Below are 18,985 nucleotides of genomic sequence, written 5' to 3'. Positions count from 1 at the left end.
GAACAGGCACTAGAATTATCTTACCTTTCAGCACTGGATGAACTAGCAAGGCCTGATGGCTTCCAGACTGGCCAACTAGCCGGTCTGGGCTCCTTGCTCTGGGCTAGACTTGCCTTGGTCCTGGGCATTCTGTAGATGAGCAGATTCCCTGTCTAATACTGCTTGAGATCTCCTCAGTCATCACTGTCTCTCTTCATCTGTGCCAATGCCTCTTCTGTTTTACTATAGAATTAACTGGATACAGTCTTCAATGTCTGCTTCTGATCAGAGAATGTACAACCACATGAAGCTCTGTTATGGAAAGACCATCCACCCATCTTGCCAAGAAGTGCCTGCTCTGACTGGCAGCAGCTCACTGGAGTCTTCCCCATTATCTGCTACCCAATCCCTTTACCTGGGGCCACCAGGAGTTCTGCATGCTTTCCGCATGCAAAACATGATTTCTTTCCATTGAAATATAGACCCATCTTTCAGTCCTCTTCCACCCTAAAATAGGTTTATATTACAGGCCTACCAACCCAACTCCAGAACTTGCCTTCACTTCAGCAAGGCTACCAATGTTTTGGTGGCCTTGCTGAAGAGATCACAGATCAACTGAAGAGCTATTGGACAACATGAAGCAATCCACTATGCATCATTCACAGCTTACAAATATGGGCTGTGTGTAGCGTATGCACTAACTCCAAAAAAATGGAATAAAGATTATTTGATGAGAGGCTTTCGGCCAGGAGGTACATTTTAGATGTATTGAGTCCCAAGGTTCAAATTCTGAACAAGTCAATGCGATTTGTACCATGATGAAGAGATTACGATATGAGGAAGTCTACTAACTTTATAATACAGGCAGGCTTTGGTCCTGGATTCAGTTGCAGTTAAAGGATCCAGTAGAGCTGGAAGGCATCTCTGAAGTAAGAGAGCACCACTGCCAGTGGAGGATACAAGCAGAGATGAACCAATGGGTTTGACTCCATATAAAGTTGTGTCATGTGTTCTATAAAAATGCTATAATCTACAAATAATAAAGTTTAAAATATCAGCTTCTTGAACTGCTTTCCCTGGAAAAAATGCAGATTTCCTGTTCCTATTTACTTCCTTTTTATTGTCTTTGCACTGCTCTGTCATTTATAAGAACTGCTGAGCCACAACCAGTATGTCACCAGCAGAAAGTAGCACAAGTGGCAGCAACTATATCTCTATAAAATCAATGGACCATTTGGAAGGTGGAGGTCAACGGGGCTAGCATATGGAGCTACAAAGCTGTGCAACACTGGCGTGTCTGAGCTCACTGGGAGGTGTCTACCGCAGATGACAAAAACTCAAAAGCAATCATAAAGCATTTTGGGCTGTGGGCAATTCATTCCACTCACTGTTACACTTCCAACCTGCCAAGTTGGAGCATATGACTTTATTCCAGCCACAACACAAGGGGTGCACACTGGTGATTTACAGTGCAATTTTGGCTCCGAGTTATTATTGCTCTTCCTAGTGTGTATTTGTTAGAACAAAATTCAAAAGACAGTCCAAGGAAATCTTTCCTACATTTGTAAAAAAAACAAAACAAAACCCATATGATAAACAGCAAATTAGAAGGAGCTCCACAGAAGTACTGCTTGGATGCAACCACGTTCAGGCAGTTTCGTGTAATACTGAACCAAACTATATGCAATGTCATGACATGGGGCAAAAGTGCCCCCTGACAACTGAATTGATCTCTGGTGCACAGTGCATGCGTGTGTTTGTCTATCTGTCTGCAAAATGGAAATAAACTTTGTGAAGGGAGGTCTCACTTAATATGAGGTAGCTGAAATTTCCTTCTTTTTTGTCGTCTTTGCCTTATCTTCCCCACATGCACACCTCCACCCAACACATACCACACATACAGGCTGCAGTCACACAACACAGCAAACAACCCTGTCTGAAACTGAAGTATTTGCCTGCTGGTGCCCCAGTCCCCTACCTCCCCCTCAGAATTAGAGGAATCTATCCAAACAGTCTTTAATGAGCAAGAATTAAGCCTATTATCTCCACTTCCCACCATTGACATGTATTCCATCAGCCACTGTGCCTGAATGTCAGCCCCAAGATGCATCACTCCCTGCCTGCCTCTTCCTCATTGGTCCCCACACTGAGGCCAGATGGCAGGAGCCACTCCTGCAACTGCCACTCTTTCCAGAAGACTCTTTGGTATTTGCATGTAAGAACTACAGAAACCATGATCCTGGGTTCAGGCAATATGACAAGCCATGATAGTACAGAGAAACCATAAGTCTCCAAGTTCGAGAGCTTACAGTCATCATAATAGGACTGAGTCCTTGAACTGTGTCATTTCTATTACTTCTCCATAAAGAATCCTTAGATCATATTCCTTCAAAGAGATCTAGCTTTCTTTTGCTTTGCTTTTAATTCTTAATGCATCTTTTGGAGAAATTCCTCTTCAGCTGTAAGACTAAATAAACACATATTCATACATATTATTCAGTTCTAGAAGTTAGAGATAATCAGAATTCACTCTTTCAAGTTATGTTAATTTTTACTTATTTTGATGGTCTTTTCTGAAATTAATAAATGCTGCATTGCTTTCTGCTATTGCTCACATGCTGAAGGCTTACCAAAATGTATTTCTCTTATTATTTTTTGACTTTTTCCTAATGTCGCTTTGCATTCTCTTTGCCATTCTGACAGCTGAATTGTGATGAGCTAATACATGACAGTAGACTCAAGATCCAGAGTTAGCAGGTCCTGCAGGGGAGCAACTAATTTACAGCCTCATCAGTTTAAATAAATGAGTCCAGTCGCATTTCTCCACATTTAATTCATCTGCCATTGCAATGTTCACTATTTCCATTGCTATGAGATTCCTTTGTATCCCTCCTAGTCTGCTGAAAAACCTATCTTGAATTATCCTGGGTCACCTGTGGATTTTACCACTTGGTTGTACACATTCCTTTCCCACTGTTAATGAACATGTTAAACACAATGGTTTCTAGCTGCGAACATTAGGGTAAATTGATGCTCATCTCTCTCTTGTTTTGTTAAAAATGCATCATTCATGCATGCTTACAATCTTTCAGTAGCTAATCCATTAAATATCTTTAATCTCTTTGTCTCTGATTGGTTTACTTCTTTATTGAGCCGTTGATGAAATATTATTTTGAAAGTGTAGCAGAATGCCAAGATAGTGAGTTTCTTGGAGCGCGGAATGTTACCAACACAAATACGAACAATTCCCTTTCACCTACCCCATGCTCCCCCCACCCTTTTCTAAGCATATTCCTGATGGGGGGCTGTGTGCTTCCGTCTCCTATACATTACTCACAAGAAACCCCTACTGAGTTGAATGGGACTTATTCCCAGCTATGTTTGTATACGATTGTAGTCTTATTAAACTAAATATGAGCGTATGATCCATTAATTTGCTTCAGTGAGATAGAGGGCAAAATCCAACAGAGACTGCTCCCATCCAGTCATCCTGCCGATTTAGCTCCACAAGCAGAACCCACGGCTTGCACAGCAGATGTTTGCTGCTTCTGAGAACAACCGAGACCAAGTGGAAATGCTAGTTTCTGGAATAATAATAATTATTATTATTATTATTTACATTACTATACTCATAGGCAAAGCTCTTTGGGTGGTACACAACATTAAGTCACCCATCCTGATTTCAACCAGGCCCAACCCTGCTTAGCTTCCAAGATAATGCAGCATCAGGCATAATCAGGAATGAGATAAGAAAAGCAGAGAGAGCGCCACCAACCCATCCAGTTACGGAAACAAGCATGACACTCATTTAAGGGCTTGGTCCCAGAAGCACTAAATCTCTCCTGCAAAGCAGTACAGTGATACCTTGGCTCACGAACTCAATTTGTTACATGACTGGTTGGGACCCAAACTGGTCATGAGCCAAGTCAAATTTCCCCATGAGGTTCACCATAAATACGGTTAATCCATTCTGTAAATATTCTTTTTTAATCACAGGGAAGACAGGCATGATCACGGGCGCACTCAAGGGGGAGGTGGGTGTGACTGCAGGCACACTTGTGGGAGGGAAGGCAGGCACACTCGCGGGCGCACTCGGGGGAGGTGGGCGCAATCGTGATTATCACTCAATGCATAGTTCATGACGAGAGGAAAAAAATTTCTAAAATGTCTCTTCGCAAACTGATTTGGTCATGAACTGAGGCGTTAGTGAGTCAAGGTACCACTGTACTTCACACAGTGTAACTGTGTGAACTGGTCACTTACAGAATGAAAATAGTTGTGGGTCCCACACACAAATGAGTAGCACTGGATACTGCCTATACAATGGAGAATTTTACACCATGTAGTAACCTGTGAATTTAATCATTAATTTCTAAATTCTCTACATTTGAGCAATGGACATAATTTACTTGAAACTAAGCACTATGAAGTAGAGGGAATTTAAGGTTCCTGTAATGGCACATAATCCAGGGCAATACAGCACACTTTGCTGATAGTAGAGTGCTATGGAGAGTTTTGCAGGGATAGAGCCTACTCAGTCTGTAAAAGAGCCCTCAAAGTTTGTGAAGACAGAGTCTGACTCAGACAAGGAGGAGGGATCAGAGTCCACAGCAGAAATGCCAAGGCCAATGGGCCCAGCAAAAAGCTGCACAGTCACTGAGAATCAGACAGTTTCCGATTCCGTAGCAATGTTAAGAGAGCAAACTGATACTGAGGGGCAGATCTAACACCCAAGGATATGGCATTAGGTTAAGAGGGCAGACAAGTTGAAAAGCATCTGACAAATGACTGACCCTTAAGCAGGAGAACCCATCTTGATGTCACAGTTTGCCCTTTTCAGTCTAGCAGTGAACAGGGGTATTCCATTTGGAATCACCTTCTTGTCATTAAACTGCATTTTCCTAATGGTCAGTATACTAATTCTGTTTCTGCATTTTGTTATTGACTTCTGCAATGATCTTCTTGTACACTACAAAGCTTTCATACTAAGTCAGCTTTAAAATAATACAGCCAACTAACAAGAAAGCCGTTGTCTTGGTCTTCTGGAAGCAGAAGGGAAAGAATGACTATGACAAGTTTGTTATACAACCTAGTAAAGTGATGGCAAAAGTTGAAGAGACCAACTGCAGTCCAAAATGCATTTATTTATCCCTAAATGCAAACACTTCAATTAAACCTAAAAACTGAGGTTTTGGTTTAGAAAAAACACCTCACAGTCAGTCCAAAATATCTATCTCTCTATCTATCTCTCTATCTATATCTATAACTATATCTTTCTATCTATCCATCCATCCTTGGCAGTGCACTGACTGGCCATGTGAAATCTTGGACGAGTTGCGGCTGGTGACATCATTGCATGTAGCATTTTATGCACAGCTCATATTTCTGCCCATTCTAAACACATTCCAACCACCAAAATCATGCCAGGACACCTCGTTTTTCTAATCCTAACCCTAGCCTGGTGCACACTCCTAACCCTAATATGAGGGTACATTTTCATTGAAAATAATGCGATTTTGAAAAAGATTTCCTTGAGTAGCTTTTTTCTGCACAGCTAACAGTTTCTACCCATTCAAAACAAATTCCAACCATCAAATGGTGAGGTTTTTTTCATGCAGTTTTGTGTGGATTTTTGTGCACATTTTCAAGTGTATGTTATCAGTTACAGACATTTTAGACCGTTTGCATTTCCTCCCACTGATTAAGGCAAATTACTGTACTATTTTAAAAAGCAAGCTTGCTTGCTTGATTTCTTTCTTTTCCAAATGCATTATTTTTTGTTCTGCAAATCACATCACAAGAATCTTACAGGCTTCATCTGCAGTTTGTGTCTCAATCTACACTCAGTTCTAAGATATGCACACTGGATACATTTCAGTCAAACATGAAATAAATTTCTCATACTTAGCTGTAACAGTCATTCCTTCAACTAAACATCTGTCCTGCTTTTGCTGTGCTAGCAAAGACAATTGATGCAAGCACATGTAGGGCCAGTAGTGTGTTCAGACATGGTTAACTGCCTGAAATGAGGTGGGTTAAGTAACATCTTCCACACTGATTCTCTACGAATGGCTGTGTCATGGGCTCCTTCCTTCCAGGTTTCCCCACTTGCTCCCTCTCTGGCTCTTCCTTTCTGCCTTGGAAGAGGGGAGACACTTCAGTCTTGGCGAGCCAGAGGTACCACCCTCCTTTCCAGCCCTCTCTGCCAGCCCTGGTTCAAGCCACCGCCGACTGCTCGGCAGTCTGCATCTGCCACAGAGCAGTACAGCATTTTCAGCTGCTGCAGAAGCCAAACAAAAGCACCAACTGCCTCAGTCAGGACTCTCACTGTCCCTGCATTCTTTGTCTCTTGCCCTCCAAAGAAGGGACAAGAGGTGGGAAATTCCTATCAGCCCCACCCAGCATGGCCAGTGGGCAGGGATTATGGCAATTGAATTTCATCACACTCGGAGTACATAAAGTTACTTTACCTTGCTCTAATCCTTTTACTGTGCAGGGTGACCACGGAAAAGCATCTCCATCTTTTGTACCACTTTGCTTACAGGCTCAGTTCAAAGGACTTGTTACTACCTTTAAAGCTTCAAGGGCCTCCTGATCCCATTTCAGCCTGCCTTCTCTCATTGAATACCTGGAGAAACTCTCTTGCCGAGTCATCTGACCACTACCTGAGCTTGCTGGCTGGAAGACAAGGCAAGTGCTGAGCTACTGCCATGCCCACGCCTTGGACCTTTCTCTCCCAGAAGGCCCACCCAACTCCTTCCCTGAAAGCAAACTGAAAGCCTTCTTGTTCTGACAGGCTTCAGGTCTGCGGGATGCCTGCCTGATTCCGCCTACCTCCAATGCATGGTGTGTGTTTTTTCTTTCATATCCCCCCACCCCAAATGTTGATGTGACCCACCTTGGGTAGCTCTAAATTAAGACACAAAAGATGGGTTTAGGTATTTTTTATTTTAATTAAGGAAAGAATACTTTGTGTACACTATGTTACAGATAGGCTTTTCAGTAGTGCACTCAAGCTGTGGGAAAGATTTTCAGGGTTGCTAATAGAGGACAGAGGACTGTCCTATATCCGAAGAGCTGTCAGAGGACAGTCTAGGTGAAGGCGCCCTGTACTGGATCAGCTGCCCAGTCAAAGACTAGTTTCAAGTCAAAGAACTAGAAAGAGGAAGGGGAGGCACAAAACCGGCCATTTTCCATTAGCACAAGGACAGCAGATGGAGCGGACACACGCAGGCCCACTACGGTGCAAGGCATTTCTATTAAAAGTATAGTCAGTATCTCCAGATCCGCATCTATAAATGCTATGCAAACGGATGCCCTCACTTCTGGTGATGCCTAAGTGGCTATCTTAGTGGCCCACCAGGCACTTAGCCTGATGACCTTTCATTACCAGACTAAGCCTTCCTTGTTTTAGTTTGCCCAAGAACTTCATTGATTTTAGCTGCTCCCTCTCATCTCAGTGCAATTCTGCTGTTGTTTGGTTTTATTTGCTTTACGCAGTGTTGGCTTTTTTTTCTTGGCAAGCTGACTTACTGCTGTTTCTGTTTGTAAGCAAAAAGGCAATAATTTCATTTTGTGGAATGCCTTGCTTTAAAAGTGGGCTGAGAACAACCTAAGCAAACAAGCAAGCAAGTGGCCCAAGGCGCTTTGCTGTGGCTTTGCCTGTAGTTTATTAAATTGGGGAACAGGCTGCAGTGTAGTGTAGAGGGAGCAGAGAGACGACGTTACAGCCCGCAGTCTTCCAGCTCCAGACCCAGGACATCAGCCCCTGCCACTTATGGCATCTAAGTGTCCCTAACAGAACAGCAGTGGGCCCAGAGATACATGAAGTCCTTGACCTAATTTCAAAAGCTATCAATTCAGACCTCTGGCAAGAGTAGTATCTCCCTTTGGGCCCCTCATTACAGAAGGATATAGCCAGGTTAGACTGAGGGAACTGGGTCTCTTCAGCCTGGAGAAGCGGAGACTCAGAGGGGATATGTTGGTGACATACAGGTATGTGAGGGGATGTCACACAGAGATGGGTAGAGACCTGTTCTCACCTGCAGAGGGAGGCAGGACGCGCTCCAACAGAGCAAAGCTCAGGGAACCAAGATGCCAGGAAGCACTTCCTGACAGTTAGGACCCCGAGGGTGTGGAATGGGCTTCCATGAGAGGTCACTGAGGCCCCATAGGTGTGGGTGTGCAAAGATAGGCTGGACATGCACATGGTGGGCATGTCGTGAGCGGAGCCGGGGGTCAGACTAGATGGCTGGGAGGCCCCTTCTGACTTGCTCTGTTTCCATGTTTCTCTGGCAGCCCACTTGGTGCAAAAGGAGAGGGAGGGAGGGGGGAGGGAGGGATTTAAGTGGGGGAGTGAAAAAAATGACCCACTCTCTTTTGGCTTTGATCCTGCCCATTGCTGGCTTCGTCCAGCCCATACAAGAATGCAGGCCCTGTCGCACCCACCTCAACAGACTACAGTCCTCTGCAGAGAAAACGTGTCCGCTTCCCTGGGCTACGTGGTGAGAAAGACCGATTCCCTTCCCGCTCTTTAAAATATGAAATTCAAACAACATGTTAGGCAAATTAGCCTCAAAACTCAGACGAACTCTGCAGGCTCACCACATTCAAGCCTGTTTGGATGAACCGCCACTGTCAATTGCCGAAATGTTCAGATCCTGGAAGCCTCCCGGACCCCAAGGCTGTGCTGCTGACAGTTCCCATTAGCCCACCAGCCAGGGCTGAGCGATCCAATGAACAGGTCCCGGCCGCTCCTTCCATTGACGTGCACTGGCACAGCCTGCCTGCGAAGCGCACTCTGGTGCTTGATGTATGTGCCGAATCTCCCCAAACAGCTGTCCAATGACAGCCCGTATTTCCCATTGGGAGCTCTGCCCCTCCGCCTCCTTGCCTGTGCTTTTCCCTTTCTGACTTCCTCCAGCCCAATCTACCAGATGCCTGCTGTTTTTAACTTTCAAGATACCCCTCCTTCCATCGTGGAAGTACTTAGCTAATGGCACATCCTCCATAGTATTGTTCTGACAACTTCAATCAATCAGAACTCAATTACCACGTGAAGGAACTAGGAAGTAAATACGATCAGCGCATGCTATATCCATGTTCCTTCCATCTCTTGCACCATGCAATGAGACCTTCTCACCCTCCACATACACCTACACAAAGGGAAAAGAAGAGAGACAACACCAAGCACTCAGGAATATGGACTCTGGACCAAGAGACAGTATAAAAGAATGGAGAAGTTAAATTTAGTTCCTTCCTCAATAGGACAGATGGTAAATATTCAATTTGTTATTTCTTTCCATGAATGACATACTTTCCGCTTAGCTATTAACTGACACCCATCAGGGCTGTCAACTTCCCTCCGGAGGAAAGAGCATCTGGCTACAGTCTGAAAGCAAATGAAAATCGCAGCAGTACTTGCCATTAAACATCAATGCAATATTATCTGGTATAGATTGGTTCCTGCCATGACGGTTGCATTATGGTTGCAGCAACAAGGAATGGTTTTACACAGAAAAATGGTTTAGAAATCTCTAATCAACACCCAAGATTTATTTGTCAGGCCTGGCTTACATTCACATCTGTGGAAGGGTAATTCTGCAGAAATCTGGAGAAGGTTATTGCAACCTCTCCAGGGTGAGATCCAGAAGTATCTAAGTTTTATAATAAGGTTTCTGTTGCATGCCCCTGTCAGTGGAGTGTGTTACAAGGACATGGAACAATTGCCATGAATGAGCTATAACAAAGATTTCAAAGTGTTTAATTTTAACTAGATAGTGCCTACTATTAGCCATGGTGAGCACAATTTCCATAGAGAAAACATGGAGTTAAAAAAATCAAATTAATAAATAAACATGAGGTTTATAACTTGGCAATTAAATTCATAGGACATTAAGTTCAGAATGGGATGGGGAAACCAGCAGTAATAAACTCTATATTGACAACAATCATAGTGAGGCCCGGTTTTGCCTTGAGCCCGTAAGCGGAAATTTAAATGAAGAACTCTGCTAAATTAAAAACTGCTTTCGGTTTAGTTTTAAAACCAAAGTTCTGCAAGCATTTGAGCCCAGACTTGGACTCTCTTAGCAGCCTTAGGAATTCTGGGATGGATTATCGTCTGGAGAGGTGATTTGTTTGATCTCAGTCTGACAGTGAAGTCTACATTCCACAGTTGAGGGCAATACATTCAGTGGCCCAACTTCACCATGCTTCTTCCACATGCACAGCAGCTGTTCCCACATATGGTCTTCCAACCCACGTGGAATCCTTTTCCTGGCCGGGTGCAACAGGATCCTGCTGCCCTGTTCCCAGGGAGAGATCAGGGCTCCGTCCCAGAACATCTCCCTTGTGTGTAGAGGCCCCCCAGCATATCACCGAACAGAGATTAGTGGGGAATTTCAGAAGCTGCCTTGCATAGAGTCAGACCCTGGGCCTATCCAGCCCAGCACGGGGGTCACTGCCTCGTGGCAGCAGCTCCCCAGGGCTTCAGGCAAAAGTGTTTTCTAGCCCTACCTGGAGATGCTGCAGGGAACCAAACCTGCTGCTGCTTCTATGCAGGAGCATGTCCTGGCTGCTAATATGTTGAGTCAGAGTGCACAGGGATGCAGGATGCAGTGAATCAGATCCCTGCATTTGCAGGGGGGTTCTAACTACCTTCTTTCCTTAATCCCCAGTCATTGTCCACTTCATTGATTGATTAAATAACAAAGAAACATCTCCTGGGAGATCCACTGTCCTGTATTACCACTCACTGGAAACTGGGAGAGTTCAGATGTTGAGCCACATCTCCACCTTAAACAAAGTTCCATTAATCTAACTGGCTGAAGCAGAATGTGGGGGAAGATCGCTAGGGCTATACAAGTAGGACAGGCACGCCAGGGAACCCAGTTTCATGAGTGTGAGGAGGGGTTCTGCCTAAGGAAGCAGCCCAGTCCTGGAGACAAAACACCAGGGTAATAGAAAGTTAAGCAGACAGCTGAATTAAGTGCTTGTGTGAGTTGAGAAACAAGGTGAGGATGCTCCGCAGTCAACTCTTCCTCCCTCCTGAATGGTGAGTTTCTATCTGTAAAAACGAGGTTTTAGGCACTGGGGGATGTTGTGTGACAAGCCCAGCCAATATGAAAAGGACAGACTGCACCTGGGAAGAACTGAACTGCTGGGGCTGAATATCAAAAGTGGGAGGGGGGAACAGAGCAGCAATTATACTGACCGCTTGAGGAAAAGAGCTGGAAAACTTCCGTGGGTGAATGAGGGGAAAATGTTTTTGATCCCCTGAACAGGCACAGGGCAGAAACAGTCTAGGAGCATGCGGAAGAACATGACAATCATAGGGGAAAAGGTTCTGCCCGAGATATCTGGAATAGGATTCCATCTATAGGCATATCAGTGTTAATGCTAAAAGCCTCAGAGTCAAGGCAAAAGCATCAGGCTGCTTGGTTTTAAAGGAGAACACAAATGCATCTGTACATAATTCGGGGAAACCTGGTGTAAAAAAAGTAAATTAAGGAGATGCAGTCAATATGTGGACTCCATAGGAAGAACAGAGAAGGGAGCCTGCTTATGAAGCATTTAGGCTGGTGGGCACACACAAAGAAGAGGGCTTTTTCAGTGGTGAAACTCAGTTTCAATTGGCATTCAATCTATTCGACAATTTCAGATCTTCAAGTAGGCATTGAAAATGTATTTAACAGTACTTCCATTTCTTCATAATTAAATTGGGCCATTGTTATTGTGGCATTGCTTTTATCTTGTGTTATCTAGTTTTACTGAGTGGAATGGTGCTTTAATATTATTATGGGCTATTGTTAGTTCAATATAATTGTATTTTTAGGTTTAACTATGATGATTTTTATATTTTTATGCATTATGGAAGCCTCACTTCAAAACTACCCCATTCACACAACTGAACATAAACAACAGGTCATGTTCTACAATTTTTTTGAAAATTCGCAAACCTGCATTCACTTTCACAAAGTGAGCACTTGTAAAATTGAGGCTTTAAAATGCACAATTTCTTTAAAAAAATGCAATCTCTGAAAAATGCACAATTTCTTTAAAAAATGCAGCCTCTGAAAAATGCACAGCTTTAAAAACACAGTATTTGAAAAATGTGTGACTTAAAAGTACGCATTTTTCAAAATGCACAAGTTTTGGGGGGGGAAAGTACACTTTTCCTATTAAAACAAACAAATTAAACCAGCCACAAATTAGAATGACAGCAAACCAGATAGATTTGAAGCAGAGTTTCAGAAATCTCAAGCATTCCTGGTTACCCACCCATTACAAATATGTTTAACTTACCTATCATTATAAGGCAACTTGTAAGAATGATTTTAAGAGGATAGAACATAAATGTAATAAATAAATACATTTCAACAATACAAGAAATATTATGGAGCACTTTTAGTATTGCAAAGTGATAAAAGCAGTATAAATAATGCTAAGAATACTACAGATCTCATAGAATTATTCTTCTTGGAAAGGATAATCACATCTCTGTAGGCCCCAGTCCAAGTTCCAGTATAGATGATAGAACCTGAACTGTTTTAATCATACTAGGCTGAAAAAGAAATAGCAAATTCTCATGCATGCATGTGTGCATGAGAAAGAAAGAGAGAGACTGCTGTGGTTAAGGATGCAGGACTGGGACTCAGGAAATCTGGGATCTAGTCTCCACTCAGCCATGGAGCCAACTGGGTGACTTTGGTCCAGTCACAGACTCTCAGCTCAGCCTACCTCACAGGGTTGTTGTTGTAAGAATAAGATGGAAAGGAGGAGAATTATGCATGTTGCCTTAGTGCCTTGAAAGGAAAAAAGGTGGGAAAATAAATAAATGTCTTTGATATACAACTAGGAGAAGAAAGAATATGTAACCTGTGGTGTCTAGTGTCACGGATGGCACGGTCACTGGGTATCCGTTCACTTTCCCGTTGATTGAAGGCATATAGTCGATAAGGGTCCTCGCCACCCTTCCACCTCCGCGCACTCAGGTACTTTCTTTCTTCAAACTGATCCCAGAGGTCATCCCAATCTATGTCAGAACCCTGTTCATGTACAAACATAGATGACATCAGAACAAACAAACACTGAAATAGAACTTCTGTCTTTTTATTTATTGTTATCTACTGCAGTCACTAGCCTCTCTGTGCTGTCTTTGGGGAAAGTTGTGTATTCTTTTAATTAATACATAAATGAATAAACAATTACCTAAGAAATTACTCATGTTTTCTTTGGTCCGAGCAAGTTCACATGTAGCAGAATGGGAGCAAAATTAGGTCATATGGACCTGATGTGATAGAAAACACTTCTATCACACATTACAAGTGGAAGATGCTATTTTTAAATGTGGACCTGTGCCGAAAAACAACAATCACCTCCCTGCAAGTAGAAAACTAATGCAGCTTTTCTGTGCATTAGTTTTCTACTTGCAGGGGAACGTTAATTGAGAGAAGAATACATCTTTCTACAGTCTGAAGGAGTCCACTCCACTTTGCCATGTCAGGAAGTGGTTAATGGAAGCCAACTAAGAGACCCCAGCTGTTCAGTACCATTTGCTTTTTCAGCCTTCACTGAAATTTTAAGTAGAGCTTGGTATACATGAAATGGTTTTCCAACCACTACATGACATATGCATGGAGTTGCACTTGTCCTCAGTAGAGTTCTTTGACACTTAGAATCAATTACTGGTTCAAGATGGCATCACCTTTCATAATATTCCCAGTCTAAATTACAACATCATAACCAGGGGAAAATTTGCCTTTTTTCATGCTCAGTGTGTTGGTCTGCTCATGCTAGGCCCAGAACATCACTGAATTCAGCAGTCATGATAAATGAAAATGGGTGACAGCAATGGAGAATTTCCCAGGAAGGAATTCTGATGAACCTTAGTGACAGTCCTTGGGAGACCTTGGCAATTTAGGGGGCAATCCTATGTATACTTAGCCCAAAGCAGTTCTATGAATCCCAGCATGCCCAGTCAAGAGAGAATTTTTTCCTGAGGATTGCACCCTTTGTTGATTATAAAGACCATATGAGAATTGTATCTAATCAAAAGCAACAAGAGAAGCAACAAGATGAAGATAATGCGGAAATTTAACATTACTGGAACATTTCAAAGAATTTGCCAATGTGCTTATGTATAGTATGTCTAACTATCTCTGCAAAAATCTGCAGGAAAGCAGGATCCAGGTTACAAAGTGCCCTACATCTATGCTGTATAGGTTCACACAAGTGAAGCAAAAGAGGGAGGAGGGGGGTTGGGAAAATCTGCTCTATTTCTGATTAATACAGTGACCACTGTATGTGTGTTCGTTACTATTTATGTACTTGTTTGTTTGTGATACATATATGCTGCTAAATAAAATCTTTAAAGCCACTCTTCTTCTCTGAAATTCAGTTGTATATTTTCCATTTCTTCTCCCCGGTACAGCTTGACTGGAGACAACTGGAACATCTAACTAACAAGAAACTGACTGTTTCATGAAAGGCTCTATGCTCCACTACACTAGATACAAATTTTGCCTATCATAGTAGAATTATCAGATGCAGCCCTTCCCAACTTAGTACTCTTTAAATGTTCTTGGCTCCAACTCTCATCAGACCCAATCAACATAATCAATCATCACAGATAATAGGGGCTGATGTCCAAAACCTCTGGCACGGGCTTAATTGGGCAAAGAATGTCTAGCAATACTCAAGTGAGATGCTGGCTAAAGATTGCCATTCAGATTTCTTTGATTGCTTTGTTAATAGCATTTCAATGCCATTCTTAAACCATTATATAACCATGCATATTGTTTTGTTTGATGAAGCCTCTTTGTGACTTTCCCTGAACATTCATGTTTTCCAAAGCCCAATATTACTTTGTCTATCTTCAAATTAACAAAATTATCTTCTATATGATGATGATTGTAGGTGTTCTATATCAATAAACTATCTGATTTATTTCAAGTAACAGTTTGCTTTGTTGTAAGCCGTCCCAAGATGCCAAGGCATGTGGTGACAGCATATAAAAGTTTTAAATAAATAAAGTAAGATCATGAGTCTGTTGGGTTTGGTTTAGTTTGGTTTACATTGCTCAGACTTTACCCACTGCTTTACTGGACTGCAAAGGTGCAAATGTGAACTCAGATTAGATCACTGAATTAATTATGTTCTGACTTGTATTTGCAAACATGTATCATTCTGATGTTTGAAGTCAACATAACTCAGATCTCCATCAGCTGAGCATCTAATGCACGTAAATCCATCAGAAACAATTCAGGAGGCTCTCCATCTATAAATGTAAACAAACTGAACATCTAGCATAGATTTACAGCATCAGGACGCCGAGATGAGAACAGATGTAGAACAGTGCAACCCCATGGCCACTGAACAGCATCTAGACAGCCATAGGATTTTTCAGATAATCAGCTCTGACCTCAGAAACCTGCTTCAATGTCAGAGCCGGGACTCCAAGCACAGCCTCTGCTCCTCCGCTCATAGCCAGCAGGAAAGAGCCGTGCTTTGCCCCAGTACCAAATTCATTCTGTGTGTGTGGATTCTTTTGCTGCAACAGCAGCACCATCCACACACAAGGGGGAAGGATCACCAGCCCTGTGGGAACTCCACAGTTTGCAGAAGTAAAAATAAAAGCATCCCAGAGAGGCTTTGATAATGCTAGACTCAAGAAAGCCAGACTTCCCCATGCTCTGCACTTCAGAGCAAACTGCTGAATAACTCAATGAGTGCTTCCCTTTATCCCACTTCTATTTTTTTCCCATACAGCAACACGGTTTAAAACCTTGTCTGTGTGAACTCAATTTTCATACAGAACAGAAATTACTGCCAACCATACAGCAAATTTACTGGTCCCTAGTTGAAGTACCAAAGATGATACCAGGCATACTAAAAAGTTTGCCCATAATTGATCTTGTAGATAAAATAATTATGTATGACAGGGTACATGTGATAATAATAGTCCATATCTTGATATTAATTTTTGATACATCTTGACGTTTGAGGATACGGATAGGGTGCTTGGTTCGGTCTGGCCTATGACTTGTTCGCTTGATCTTTGCCCATCTTGGTTGATTGAGAAATCTAAAGAGGGGACTTGTTTTTGGGTCTAGGAGGTTGCTAATTCCTCTTTAAAAGAGGGAGTGGTGCTGGCTGCTTTAAAACTGATTGCACCACTCCTGAAAAAAACCAGCCTGGATCCAGCTGACATAAACAACTATAGACCTGTAGCTAATGTTCCTTTTCTGGACAAAGTGATCAAGCGGGTTGTGGCTGGCCAGCTCCAAGTGCTCCTGGAGGAAACGGATTATCTGGATCCATATTAATCAGGCTTCAAATCTGATTTTTGAATGGAAACTGCCTTGGTCCTGTGGGATAAGCTCTGCTAGGAGAGAGACAGGGGAAGTGTGACCATCTTGATCCTCCTGGACCTCTCAGTGGCTTTGTATACCATTGACCATGGTAGCCTTCTAGAGAGGCTGGCTCACTTGGGAGTTGGGGGCACTGCTTTGTGGTGGTTCTGTTCCTACATGGCCAACCATTTTCAGAAGGTGGTGCTAGGAGACTACTGCTCTGCACCATGGCCTTTGTGCCATGGAGTTCCACAGGGCTCCATCCTGTCCCCCATGCTTTTCAACATCTACATGAAACCACTGGGAAAGATCGTCTGTTTTGAGATGAAGTGTCATGCTGACTACACTCAGTTCTACTTCTTGTTCTCATCTAACCCAGGTGAGGCAGTGACTGTTCTAAGCTGGTGTCTGAGCATGGACTGGATGTGGGCCAGTAAACTGAAGTTCAGTCCAGACAAGATGGAGGTACTGTTGGTGGAAAGTCTGTCTATTCAACTGGGGGACTTTCAACCTGTCCTGGAAAGGAGTTGCACTCCCCGTAAAATACAACGTTTGTACGCTTGCAGTGCTCCTGGATCCCGAGTTGTCACTTGTTTATCAGGTGGACTCGGTAGCCAGAGAACTTTTTCCCAAGTTAGGCAGGTGTATCAGCTTTGTCCCTACCCTGATGAGTAGAGTCTTGCTACAGTTATCCATGCACTTAACCGTGTGCCTGGTTTACTGTAATGTGCTCTCCACAGGGCTTTATTTGAAAAAGATTTGGACACTGCAATGGATCCAGAACAGAGCCAAGCACATGCTAAGGCTGACTTTTTTGAATATATTATGTCTGTCCTTCACAGGTTCCACTGGCTCTCATTTGCCATATTTATTTTATGTTAATAGTTTTATATTGTTATTTTTGTATTATAATGTCATGAGCCGCCTGGAGGCTTCAGTGAATGGGGCGGCATAGAAATGTTTTAATAAATAAATAAATTTTAACATAGAAAGCCCTAAATGGCTTGGGGCCAGGATATCTGAGGGATCATCTCTCTCTATGTATTCCTGCCTGATCACTAAGGTCCTCATCAGAAGCCCTTCTCTGGGTCCCTCCCCCCAGTGAAGTAGTAGCACCCCACTACTGGAATCTTCTGCCTAAAGAAATCCATCAGGCATCTTCACTCTTCTCTTTGAGATGCCTGCTGAAGACACTTTTATTTTGCAATCATTTTGGTGAGTGGTTTAATAATGGTATACCATTGTTGCTGCTGCCACGCTGAGTGTTCAGTTGCTAGACAATATTAATTATTTATTCTTTCAATGACTGGTTTAAATGGTTTTATTATTAATGGTTTAATTTTGTTATTCTATTTTAGCTGTTCTATTATTTTGTTATTTGAACTGTTTTTTTGGTATTTTACTGATGTTATGTAAGTTGCCCTAAGAGCCTTTGGTTAAGAGGCATGGCATACGTGTGCGATAAAAGCAGGTTGCTTACCTGTAACTGATGTTCTTCGAGTGGCCATCTGTGCAGTCACACATATGGGTACTGCGCCTGCACAGTGCCTTTGGCCGGAAGATTGATAGCTAACAGTTTTTGGCGGGAAGCTCCGCTCCCCCTCCCCCTTGTGGCCTATAAAGAGCGGAGCATCCACCATTTTGTTCAGTCTTTGCGACCGAACGTACGGTATCTTAATGGATTTTTTTTTTTGTCGGTACCGTAAAGGAGATGGTCAGTACTGAAAATGCCCTCCCTCATTGACATTGAGCTGTCGATGCATCCACTCACCGACACCGAGCGGGGCCGGCGGGCGGGTTGTGTGACTGCACAGATGGCCACTCGAAGAACATCAGTTACAGGTAAGCAACCTGCTTTTCTTCGTCGTGGCCTCTGTGCATCACACATATGGGTAGATTAACAAGCTTACCATCAAAGGAGGAGGGAAGGTGTCCTCATCAAAGGACGGAGGAGAGAACAGCTCTACCGAAGGAGCAGTCCCATCGAGCCCAAACATCGAGACGGTAATGCTTGGCAAAAATGCAGGGATTTGCCCAAGTAGCGGCTCTGCAGACGTCATCAATCGTAACCCCGGATGCGAATGCAGAAGATGTAGCGACAGCTCTAGTAGAATGGCCTTGAGGAACTGAAGGCAATTCGAGCTTAGCTAACTGATAACACAAGACAATAGTGTGGACTATCCATTTAGAAAGCCTTTGTGGAGTGACTGGGTCGTCCTGATCTCTAGCCGAATATTTGATGAATAGTTTATTGGATCGCCGAATAGACTCCGTTTGCGATCGATAGAAGGCTAAGCAACGCCGAACATTGAGGGAGTGCAAGGATCTTTCCAAGGGATTCGCTGGCGATGGAAAAAAGGCAGGCAGTACAATGTCTTGTCCTGTATGGAAAGGTGTAGAGACTTTGGGCAAGAAAGATGGGTCAAGACGTAAAACGACCTTTTCTCTGTGGAAGTTTAGATAAGGAGGGTCGACGCGGAGGGCACAAAGTTCACTGGCCCTCCGGGCTGACGTGACAGCTACAAGGAACGCCGTCTTCCAAGAAACTAATCGGAGATCCACAGTCGCCAAAGGTTCAAAGGGGGCCTTCATAAGGGCCTGTAGAACTACAGAAAGGCTCCACGTGGGCATAACCGGTCTAATTGATGGATTAA

At 43.1% G+C, this 18,985-nt stretch overlaps 1 protein-coding gene across 7 annotated transcripts in view; it reads right to left on the bottom strand.

The window, feature by feature from the left end:
• The window catches only part of GALNT14 (polypeptide N-acetylgalactosaminyltransferase 14), a 301,246-nt gene that overhangs the window by 142,101 nt on the left and 140,160 nt on the right, over positions 1–18,985 (bottom strand). For all 7 annotated transcript variants that reach the window (XR_006415464.1, XM_044437167.1, XM_044437510.1 and 4 more), the window contains one exon: positions 12,856–13,025. Coding sequence is in view for 6 of the 7 variants with exons in the window: in XM_044437167.1 (XP_044293102.1) it covers positions 12,856–13,025 (170 nt within the window). In the remaining variant the exon portion in view is untranslated. The remainder of the gene's footprint in view (positions 1–12,855; positions 13,026–18,985) is intronic.

Source organism: Varanus komodoensis, unplaced genomic scaffold (assembly GCF_004798865.1).
Source record: "Varanus komodoensis strain SLA01 unplaced genomic scaffold, ASM479886v1 scaffold1, whole genome shotgun sequence".
In the NCBI taxonomy this organism is placed as follows: Eukaryota; Metazoa; Chordata; class Lepidosauria; order Squamata; family Varanidae; genus Varanus; species Varanus komodoensis.
Note: the sequence above shows the minus strand (reverse complement) of the source record. Positions and strands in the feature narration are given on the sequence as shown.